Here is a 12,035-nt window from a genome sequence, read left to right on the forward strand (position 1 = left end):
CATTCGGACCAGACTTCATCACCAAGGACGATAACTCACGACCTCATTGTGCCAGGGTGGTTGATGCTTAGAGTAAGAGAGTATTGTCAGCCAGGTCACCAGACCTCAACCCTATCGAAAACATGTGGAACGAGCTGCAGATCGCCTTCTCACGACGCCCTGTACTTCCGGCAACTCTTTAAGAACTCAGCAATGCTTTTAGTGGAGAGTGGAACAATCTTACCTTGACAACCACACTTACTGGAGTGGCGGTGATTGAGTCACGTTTTTTTTTTTACAAAAAGTTTGTTTAGGTATTTTTAGGTCAGATGCTCTCGTTGTGATCTGACTGGTTATTGTCGCATGTTGTTTGATTGGAGTGTGTGGCACATGACGACGGTCTTTTGGTCACTAAACTTGTCGTCACGCAATATTGTCTTTGGTTATTTCAACACATTTGCTCAAGTTGACGAAGTACCTTTTAAAGTGGTTATCCTCAGCAAACTTTGAGTGGTACACTCCGAGACAGTGAACATTATTATTTTGAATGTCCAGCCACAATCATATCAGACTGAATATAAGAACTACAGTACATATTCTCTAATTACACTTTTGGGCCCGAACATATCTTATGGTCTTTATTACATTTCGTGTCTGCATCGGAACAAGTTTATATATACACTGACAGAAATAGTTAATGAAGTGTACTTACTTACTGAGTGACTTTCACTGTCCACTCAGACTATTTTACTAACCAGTTAAGACTGACTGACTGAGTATGGTTTTACGCCGCTTTTAGCAATATTCCAGCAATATCATGGCGGGGGACACCAGAAATGGGCTTCACACATTGTACCCATGTCGGGAATCGAACCCGGGTCTTCGGCGTGACGAGCGAACGCTTTGACCACTAGGCTACCCGACCGCCGCTAACCAGTTAAGAGAGTATTTGCTAATTGTGTAATATTTGTAAATGTGGCCTATCGTAGACCAGTACACTTTACTAATCAGTTGTAAGAGATTACTATCCATCTTTCAAAGAACCTTCTTCTCATAATATTTACTAACTGCAATAGTAAGTATTAAGTAAGTATAGCTTATAGTAAGTATTACTATACCATAAAAAGGCTCGTTTCGTGGTCATTTTGCAATCCCTGTTGGCAGCTGCCGAATACAATTTGCATAAAAACAAGTAAACAACATTAACAATACTGGTGAAAGATAACATTTAATGATTTTCAGTGACATTTTAAGATTATTTACACAATACTACGAAAAAATACTTGACAGGGTGATTAAACTCCACAAATATTGTTTTACACTGGCAAACGTAACAAACCCCCCTCTTCATCGAGGACATGCTAAATTTCTCAGTCATGAAAAAAAAAAATAACAACTTTCCAGGCAAATATATACCAAACACTCAGAATCATAATTATTTGCCTTGTGTATTTTGGGTTTGAGAGAGTTACATGGGGGATGAGTAATAGTTGGAAAGATGTAACCAACTTTTAACAGAAGCTTTTTCTTTGTCTGACATATTTAGGATGATATATGCGTAAAAACGAAATACATAAAAAATTACGAACCTATTTTTTCTGACTGTAAATTATTACACTAGACATGTTTGTGTTATTCGGCACAATCATAAGAGGAAGACACGCCCTGTCCTAGACTGGTTTATCTGCCCTAGAGCTCCTGCGCTCCTCGCCTGCAGACACTAGGAAGCGAAGGGCAGGGTCCCAGTCTAGCTCTATTCGACCTATTTCCCATAACTGGAATAGTGCTGAGTGCGGCGTTAAACATCAAACCAAACGACCTATTTCCCCATACAGCATTTCGCTGCGGTGAAACATTGACTCATTTCCGTGAAGCGGGTGTCTTTCGAGAGGGACGGGGACGTGTCAGGCTACTAGAGTAAACATATCACCATTTGGGAGGTAACTCTCATAGAGAAGTATGGTCCATGGTTAAAAATAGCAAACGCACTCACAAAGTTGTTGGTTTCAATGTTAAAGAGCTAAAATAGCAATGAAAATTATATGAATGCATCCCTGAAAATCAGTACTGGCACCAGGTGTTCTCGAAAAGGGTAAGTATGTCCTTCTCTACCGGTAGCACCCGCTACCCAGGGAGTAGAGGGCAACAATACGTTGTGTATTGACTTTTAAACAATTTTAACGGTTTTCCTTTTTTGTCTGATCTGCATTCTTATGGAATACGTTTTTACTTTTCAGAAATGAAATAGTGACTACCTTCGGCTACTTTGTGAAACAAACAAAATGCTTGTGTCCCCCTTTCACAGAAAAGTGAAGTGAAAACATTGTATGCTCGTCATAGTGAACAGTTACTGCTTGATCGCTGAGCCGAGTTGATTTATACAAATTTAGATGCAAGGATTGTAATTTTAGCCAGACCTGAGGATATATGGTACGTTTTGTCACAAATACTAAAAAATAATGCATTACATATATTTTGGATTTGCCGTTGCTGAATATATACACCCCACAAAAGTATCGCACAGCAAATTTGAAGGGAAATTGCGAGTTTATTTTCAGTGTAGAGGTTTTCAAACGGTAAAGTTTGTGTTGACTCATCATCTGCCTGTAGAATGGTCGCCACCTTAACTGCACAACCTTGTGGATTCATTTATGCGCGCCGTATACACACCTAAGGGGTCTTTATAGAGAAATTCATGTTTGATGACAGAACGTTCATGCGTCTTTACTGCTATTAGTTTTAAATAGAAATTTCAACCAATCTGAAAGTCTGTCCTTGGAACGATTGTAACTGAAACGCCTGTGTGTGCTATCCCAGAAATTCAAAGATGGCAAATCACGAGCATGCACTAAACTGGCACGTCATGTTGGGATATTGCAACCGTGTTGGACATTTATCAAACTATCGACAAATTACAAAACACACATTGACTGGACATGTGAGGGACTTACTGTGATCCGAACGTCCACGGAAGGCCAGTGACAGAGAGAACAGGGTCCTTGTACGTTAGGCAAAAGAGAACAGGGTCAAAATGACGGCTTTTTGTAAATAATCTAGTCTGGACCAGACAAAGCAATGATTGACATCATGAGCATCGATCAACGCAATTGGGATACGGTGACATGCATCAACCAGGTCAGCGAGCCCGTTAGTCACCTCATACAACAAGCATAATCGCCTTTTACAACAAGCATGGGCTGTTGAAGACCTTTTCTACCCCAGATCTTCACGGATCGCGAAACCTAAAAAGTGTGTCTCATGAATGCTGGGAGGCCGAAAGCTTTAGATTGTGTATTTTCGTGTATTTATGTACTTAACACTTTATCTAATACAAAGGAAGACTCATATTACAGACTACAAATTTGCAACTTTTTAAAACTACACGTGCATGTGTAAATGATTAATGTTTCCTGTGGAAAGAATATTCATGTGGGAAAATATTCCAGCGTTGGTTAGATATTGGCTGTGGGTATAATATCCACATGGCATCTTTACCTAGGATGTTACTCTCTCCAGGGGGTATAAATATCCTATTACATCTGTTCCTAAATGAATTCTGAATAATTCTGATGTATTGTTTACTTCTTTTGACGATCGGTAAATGCAATATGGAAGTTACAAATCAAACGTATGTATTTTTTATTGCGATCTCGAACATCCAAATACAACTATATCTAAATATCTCATATTTACAAATAATATCTACTTAACTTCCATTTTGATATGTTTTTGAAGCATTTACTTGACCATATGCTTGTTCCGTATTGGCACCAAATGTTGTGCGTTTCGGTTTGTTGTGACGTCATTATAATTGTGATGTGAATCACAATGTTGTCTGTATTACGTCAACAATGATGTGTGTATTACGTCAACATATGCAGTCAACGATGTTCATGCGCGCGTGAAATCATTATAAATAAATTGCAAGTGATTTTACTATGGTCTATTTACTATATGATAAATAACATTGCATGCCAAGGGTCGCAAAATATAATGTTTATTCCTTATACAGAATATTTACTATCCCAAAAAACACTCGCATGATAACCTCTCTCTATATAGTTCTATTAAGCTTTGTCAAAGACCATATAATAATATATGGTCTCTCTCGCGTTGGTTCACTTATTGTTTCGTTTCTGAATTTTTACAACAGAAAAGAAAGGAATGCTTATGTTTTTCAGTGGTCTATGTTTCTTGGGGTTGGCGAAAATAATATAGTCTGCTGTCAAACATGAACCGATAAAAAATTCTTTTTCATGGTCGGTTTTGTTTAATCCATTAATTACCTCCCCTTACCCGGAAGTGTTTGTCGCGCAGGTGCCCGTGATAGTTGTGATTGACGACAGATTGACCAAAATTATCAAGTTGACAGTTTTCATAAATGGAGATGATCCGGGACTACTGACAAGATGAGTTTCGGGTAAATTGATGAAAACATTAATTTTTGTTGCTTTTTGCGATATGTCGAGGTTATTTTCTCTTTTAACATCTAATTGATGTCATGACGTGATAACGAAGTATGGGGCATGAACGAAGTAGAATATTGGTGTTATCGCATGTTAGATCTTCTTGTTCAATTGGCTGGCTTTCGTCAATATCTACATAGACCAGCTTCGGGACTAATGCAGGGATTTTGGAAAGACACCCGGCCGTATCCCCCCACCCCCCTCTCAAAAAAGAAGAAGAAAAAAACCCAAAGAAAAAAAACAAAAACAAAACAAACAGGATTGAGCACACGGTATGAAACATGTTATAAAAACAGTGGGATATGGGTGGACGTTTTTCTCGAGTGCTAGATTTGTATACTGATCCAGAAAGAAACGTCACGTTATGAAAGTTTCCCATTGACATATCAATACCTTTTTGTGGGTATCGCGTTTTTGACATTATAGTCTTTAACAAAAATTATTGTTAAAAGCCAAAAAGTGAATGAATATGGGTATGAATGGTAGGCGAAATACAGTTTAACAAATGACCATAGTACAAAGTTCCGAATGCTTTCCATGAAAATCAAATTTCACTTGGGTTTCCTGGTACCTTTTCTGATAAATGGCACCCCAATATGTAGATCAAACATTCTTGTATGAACACTAGCACCATACCAATACTTACGATGAATCAGAGAAACCAGGCTTTATGACGACTGCATGCTGTTGGTGACATGGTAATACTAAAAACTGCAGATGTTGTCATAAAGCCAGGTTGCGCTCATACTTCATAAGCCTTTGCATGTCAATGCGTGTATGTATATATTGATGGATGGATGGATGACCTCGTAGGGAGAGGTGATCAAACAGTGTATAAAACTCACTAACATTTCAGTCAGACAACTGGACTGGCAACTTTACAAAGTTCCCCGACCCGATAAAATGAAATAAATATTGTTTAAATCATTATTGATACTTTACCTCGTGAAACAAAGAGAACACCGAGAATTGTTGTAACCACACATATATTCTTTAAGACAGGTTTCAGCAACTCATGCTTGTTGTAAGAGGCGACTCACAGGATTGGGTGGTCTGAAATCATTGCTTTTTATTTTTATGTTACAGGTCTGCCATACGTTTTGAGTTGGATACAGCGGACAAACCTCTTGTCTTTTGGCAGCTGGGTAAGTGACATTGACATCCTTCTTTTCAAACTGTCATTGTTTAAGTAAGTATGTTAAAATTCAATGTTTCTTTGACAATATTACATCAATACAGGGGCGAGTACAATGTCGTGATTAAGCATGAGTTAGAAAAGTTAAAACATTTCTTACCCTGATAGAACATATCCAATATGTTGTGTCAGGGTTCATATATAAATGTCATTAATAGTCTGATTTATGCAAATTTTGCTTTAAGCTTTCCGTGGAAAACTAAACATTATTTTGTAACAATACCAGATTTGAAATTGAGTGTGAGAAGTCAGGTTGATCTTTAGTCATGTTGTCATTCCCCATGTTATTTTTCTGTTTTGTGTTAACATTCTTATCAGTTTGATATTTTTGATATGTTTCAAGAACAGCTTTATGTATCCAGTGCATGAAGAAAACAAGATTGGTGTGACTCAAAATGTTGCTTTGTAGACTGACTGAGTGAGTGAGTGAGTGAGTGAGTGAGTGAGTGAGTGAGTAATATGGCATGACAGATTTACTAAAGTAATTTGAAAGAATTAACCTTAACCTGTTTAGCATTGTACATCAGGAATATAATCTGTGTGAGACAAACCATGGACCATATGTGGTTAGCCGTCATCATTGTTGTCACGTTGGGATGATTCATGATGACACCCAGCCTCACATACTGTACTTATGTATCGTAGCATCATTGTAATGGGGACATTGTTTTTATTGCAGCGAAGGACAAAAAGACGTCTAGAAAGGTAAGTCAGTGGACTTTTAACTACCAAATTTCATGTAAGGCCACAGAAAACAGTATTTGTTTCTCACTGACCGACCCTATAAAGTTTGTATTTTTGCATACTAAATTCGGATCCTGTTCTATATTTTTATAGTTATTTTCCATTCCCTAGTCTTACTTTTTGATGTAACCTGTCATGACCACCAGTAATGGCATTTGTGATATGTTTCGTCCCCTCCACTTGTCATTGTGTTAGTGTGGTACAATTGGGAAGTTACATTGGAGCCGTTTAGAGATCAAAATAACATATTAAATAAATTATAGTTCTTCTTGTAACATGCACATGATCTTTTGATAAAAGTGATCGGATACAATACTGTAAATCACCAGATTAACTTTGACGCCAGACTTAAAATGTGTCATGAAATTAATTCCATTCGTCCTTTGAAGTATGAAAATTAATGTTCCATCCAACTCGGTGATATAGTATTGGGTGATCTATTCTCTGTGGGTGAACAGTGTTTTACTTGTCGTATCTGCTTGATCACCACTTGACGTGGAACTTGGTGTTACACGGGGAAAATCACACTGTTTTCTATGAGCTTTGTTATGCATGCCATTGTTTCTGCCCATGTGCAGTGAACCTGACATGACAATTTACCCCAAAATGTCCAGAAGAAAAAATGTGTCACTTTCTCAGAAGGACACTCTCATTTTTCACATTAATTTCATGATTTACAGTAAATCATTTTTTCATGTTGCCTTATCAGAATAATACTGGTGCTAGTTTATAGTGTATGAAGTGAAAGTGTTGAGCTGTTGTACAAAACATGTCATCTGTTTTTATGTCTTCATTGCCTTACAGATTCTGTAAGCCCTGTTTTTGATAACATTTTGGTCATAAAGTATGTTGATGGTATATTTATTTCCAGTTTGACTATAAAAGCAGAAATCAAAGATTTCCGCCAAGGCGATTGCATTTTGAGGAACACTGTGATGAATGTCGTTACAATACGTCTCATAAGCATTCCCATACACATCAACCAAGAACCAACTTTGTGAAGAAAAACATTACGAATATCCGAAGTAAATACCACAGCGATTGCATTGATCACAACGAGAAGCCATTTGCGAACAATGTAATCAACCGTTGCACGCCCAGACGGCGGAACCCCAACTCCATCACGTTGACGGACATGCAGCTGAACACGCTGCTGGACGCAGTGCGGAACATGTCGCCTAGCAGCCAGAACACCATCAGGTTCAAGCTGGGTAAGATTCACTGTGGACGAGTGTGCGCCCCCATGGTTTATTCTTCCTGCAGTGTTTTTTGGTACAATAAACAACCCCTACTCATCGTTTATTTCTTATGAGATATCAACATTTTGTACAGCTATTTCAATGATGTCAATAAATTGTACAAGCTTTAAAATCATTTACGTGTATAAAAATAATAACTCCCTGAATACAATCTGACCTTGACAATGTCGGACAAGTCCATTTTATGTACAGTTGGGTTAAGTTGTGTATTCTTGCAATTTTCATGTTGATTATCTTTTCACCCAATACCGAATGTCGTATCTTGCCTACTTTTGGATGCGATCGGTTGGCCATGGTGTATATATACTTCGCCCATTTACATCTGTGGGGAACAACTCACTCGACACTTCCTTCTAAAAAATAAAGTCGTCCAATTTACGACATGAGCGCATGTTGAATCTCCAGAAATGACATCATGATAGAACAATGCTTTGTTCTTCATTGTTCCTTGCGATTTATAGCGTAGCTATCTTATTTACACAGATAAAACTGTATTGGCTCCGGGTTAGAATTTGTCCCCAGTAAACAATGCTGTCCCTATAAGGCAATTTGATTGTAATGAACTAAAATTAACGGTCCGTTAGTTCGTTATAACCATAGTTTACTGTACAATTATCTAGGGGAATCATGAATCATGTACAGTCAAACCTGATTGTGTTGAATTTGGATGTGTCAAATTCCTGTTTGTCTCGAACTTGCCTGCTGGTCCCTACGAAGTCCTTCCATCATTTATAGATAAGAAGAGAGTTTGGGCTAAAACCCAAGAGTAATCCCAAGTATTGGTGACTAGGTTCGAGCTTGGGGGCTCTCATCAGACGTAGAATAAATGAAACGACACTTCTGCATGAGACTCAAAGAACACTTTGCTGATATCAACCACCAAAGGGACAAACCTGTCGCCAAAGACTTTAATTCTGTGGGACACTCAACCAGAGACTATCAAATCATACAACAGCTAAAAACACACCCTGAGTAGGACCAGAGCACGACTAGATGCCGATCCATTGAACTAAAACGGATTTTTGATCTGAAAACTATCCAGCCGTAAGGCATGCACGACAAGATCTAATCCTGGAGTCCCCCCCACCCCTTCATTGTCCATCATCATTTATACTCAGATCTGTCAATCTGGATGTGTCGAATTCCCAGTTGTCTCGATCTCACTTGGGAGTCTGAAGTATTCAAATTAAGCTTAAAGTTCCCCTGATAACTCGAACAGTTCAAAATAAATAACACCCACACCCACACCCACACTCGTCAAACTTGCAACTCATTTCTCACACAACTGACTGACCTCACAGCAACTGACACAATACCACAAAGGTAGGATACCAACATCCAATCAACCCTTATTCAGCAGCACATCTTACAATGGTGCAAGCTGATTGCGGCATACACATTGGCAGCAAGTCACTGAAGTGTTCCCACATGACTGCAGATGACAAGTGAAAATTGGGAAATGAGCAAAACGGATTAAGATGATGTCAGTGAATCTATTAATCAATATCTGACTTTCACTACAGATGGCACAGGGATGTCACTGATTTGCCTGAGTTGGCCCCCTCTCACAACCTTGCACTGAAATTTACGTTAGCCTTGAAATCTATTGTTGCCTACAGACCTAATAATAATTTGGATTTTGAAAATTCATTTGTTGGTTGTCTCGAACTCTGGATAACTCAAACGTTTTCCAGGTTCCAATAAGTTTGACACAAAGAGGTTGGACTATATCAAAAAACGCAATATGATGGCAGTCAAATAATCAAATCTGGACTGGACAATCCTGTTTCAGACATCATTAGCAACAATCTCTGCAATTAGAACACAACGACATGCATCAACCTAGTCAGCGAGTCTGACCACCCGATCCTAGTCGCTTCTTAGGGCAAGTATGGTTGCTGAAGACCAACTCCAACCCAGATCATCACAGGGAGACTTAATTGGATTGTTGTATTATATTTAACATTACATTTAACTGAGTATTTGGTGCTTGCAGTGCAACTTTGTCTATTGCGTGTCATTGTGCACCATTGTATGGGTCGTTGCTCATGCTGTCGACCATCAGTTTGATTCCCTGGTTTCTGGTCATACTGATGAAGTGTAATATTGCTGACAGTGGCATGAATAGCATTCCTGACTACTGTTGAAATTTCTTTTTGTTGAAATCAGCCACCTTTTGTCTAGTATAAATATTTAATGTCGGAATGTTAATAATGTTACGGCATGAAGACTGGTTTGTTCTTCGTTGTTCTTAATCCATTATCAGTTACACATACGCACCAGATTTATAAGGTCTGCAGTAACTGGTGTTTTCGCATCTTGTCCTACGTTACATCACCCTCATATTTTGTACAAATGGATAAATAATTTACTACCAAACAAACAGTATGCTATAGTCTGCAGTTTTTAACGTGGTACTGATTGTTTATATGTCAGTTTTGGCATATGAATTAAAAGTGTGTTACCATGGTTACACCAATGGTGTATATTCTTCTATAAATTGATTTTTCTATACTGTCAGATGGAAAATTGAATGAAATCCAAGTGAACTCGAACAGTGACAAGGATTCCCAAGAAGGCGAATCTGCCCCTTATACAAAACAGAGTCAAGCCACAGTTTCGGAGAAGACATATGACCTTGACCCTGCTGTTACGGGTAAAGAGCTGGTACCAGTTGGGCGACACCTTGAGCTAGAGCGTCCGCGGGGGGTCGACCGAAGTGGGATCTTCGATGGCGGAAGCTTGTCTCCAATAATGGACGAACTTGAGTCAACATCGGAGGGCAAACCCTACGGTAGCACAGCGGATAAGGATGACAGGTAAGACAGTGACGTACCTTTAACACTTGGGCGTGGGTTTATTGATAGAATTCATATTTTATCTCTTGGTCTAGGATTTTGATTTATAGGTTATGTAATTTTTAAATCATTCGTAGATGTGTGTATTGCTATTTTAATCAGATGTAAATGTGATGTGTCACAAGTGAACTTGAGTTTCTGTTGTTTACAAGATATTCCAAACATGATTCCTATGCTTGGCGATGTGATTTATTCAGGGTTGAAGTGGTTGCTGCTAGCAGAGAGCTTGCTTTGGTGCAGTCAGCCTTTTAGCTATGTAGAAATTCTGCAGATTAAATATAAAAATCATATTTGTTAAAGACATGTTACTGTACTTATATGACTGTTGTTATACCAATATTCGTTGTGTTTAATTTCGTAAATTCAACCTTTTTCTATTCCAGTCTCTTCATTTCTTTCATCAAATATTGATTGGAACTAATTATCTATTGTATCTAACTTCACTTGAAAGCTAACTATTTACTTATATACAGTTTATCCTTATCATGTCGTATTGTCTGTGTTTTTGTCCTTTCTCGTTTGTTAAATGTTCATAAGGTTGATACTGGAAGTCAGCCGAGGATTTGAAGTTCCCTACAAAAAACCAAGTTCACTGATTTAACCTGCAAACAATCATCGAAAGATATATTAGTTGACGCAATATCAATCTATTTCTTATTTTTCTGATTTCTCTGGCCAATTTGAGAAGATTCAGGATGAGAGTGGGATGGGGGGGATGGTGTCAGGGTAGGGTGTGTGTGGGGGTTGGGGGTGGGTTTGGGGGGTGTCGGTCGGATGTAACAGAATGTTGACAAGGCCAGACTTAACTTGTCCTTTTTCTTCAAGATTGTTTGGGACAGAACGTTGAAGTAAAGACTATAGATATGTTCAGGGTTGTTTGGGACAGAACGTTGAAGTATAGACTATAGATATGTTCAGGGTTGTTTGGGACAGAACGTTGAAGTATAGACTATAGATATGTTCAGGGTTGTTTAGAGGTCAGTGTCAAAGAAAGTGTGGAATACCAAGTTAGTATGAGGTGAAGATGCTCTTTGGAATATTCCTGTTCCTTACATAGAAATTTGCAACAAAAGAATAAAAGTTAAAAGCATAACTTGTTTTAAATGATTTTGCACTGTTTCATTTATTTGCAACAATTAATTTGAGAGAAATACTTTTATCTTAATTAAAAAAGTATGTAAAACAAAAACATGAAAAGCAGTGTATGTGACAGTTGTGTTGATTCTTCTGTTAGGTAGTGTTGTGTTAGCACCATTGTGTAGGTACTCACTTGTCACAGAACACATAGGTTTGATTCCACACATGGTAGGATGTGTGACTCCTGACTCCTGAGTCTGTATCTCCATACTCCATATCCTTGGAATATTTCATAGCATAAATTCTCATTCGATGATAATGGAACACTGCGTGAAACGTGGTAGACAGGACAGAAGCATTGGTTTGTGTTGTTTGTGGCAAGTCGTTATGTGCTTATTCATGTCTTCCTCCGACAGCAGCGCCACCTAGCAGGTCCACGCGGAACTACTGTAGCTGT

At 38.4% G+C, this 12,035-nt stretch overlaps 1 protein-coding gene across 1 annotated transcript; it reads left to right on the forward strand.

Annotated features, from left to right (window-relative positions):
* The first annotated feature begins 4,331 nt into the window (after positions 1-4,331).
* LOC139445402 (uncharacterized) lies at positions 4,332-10,466 on the forward strand. Its single transcript, XM_071226542.1, has 5 exons — positions 4,332-4,399; positions 5,532-5,590; positions 6,320-6,345; positions 7,256-7,595; positions 10,165-10,466. Exons 1-5 carry the CDS (start codon positions 4,389-4,391, stop codon positions 10,464-10,466), a joined length of 738 nt encoding a protein of 245 aa, XP_071082643.1. The 5' UTR covers positions 4,332-4,388.
* The last annotated feature ends 1,569 nt before the right edge of the window (positions 10,467-12,035 follow it).

Source organism: Haliotis cracherodii, unplaced genomic scaffold (assembly GCF_022045235.1).
Source record: "Haliotis cracherodii isolate W230 unplaced genomic scaffold, xgHalCrac1.p SCAF_6, whole genome shotgun sequence".
NCBI lineage: Eukaryota > Metazoa > Mollusca > Gastropoda > Lepetellida > Haliotidae > Haliotis > Haliotis cracherodii.

Excerpts from the sequence above, each read along its gene's own strand:
- LOC139445402 (XM_071226542.1), top strand. Across the intron at positions 5,591-6,319 it reads TCTTGTCTTTTGGCAGCTGG|CGAAGGACAAAAAGACGTCT; the intron begins GTAAGTGACATT and ends TTTTTATTGCAG. Across the intron at positions 6,346-7,255 it reads ACAAAAAGACGTCTAGAAAG|TTTGACTATAAAAGCAGAAA; the intron begins GTAAGTCAGTGG and ends ATTTATTTCCAG.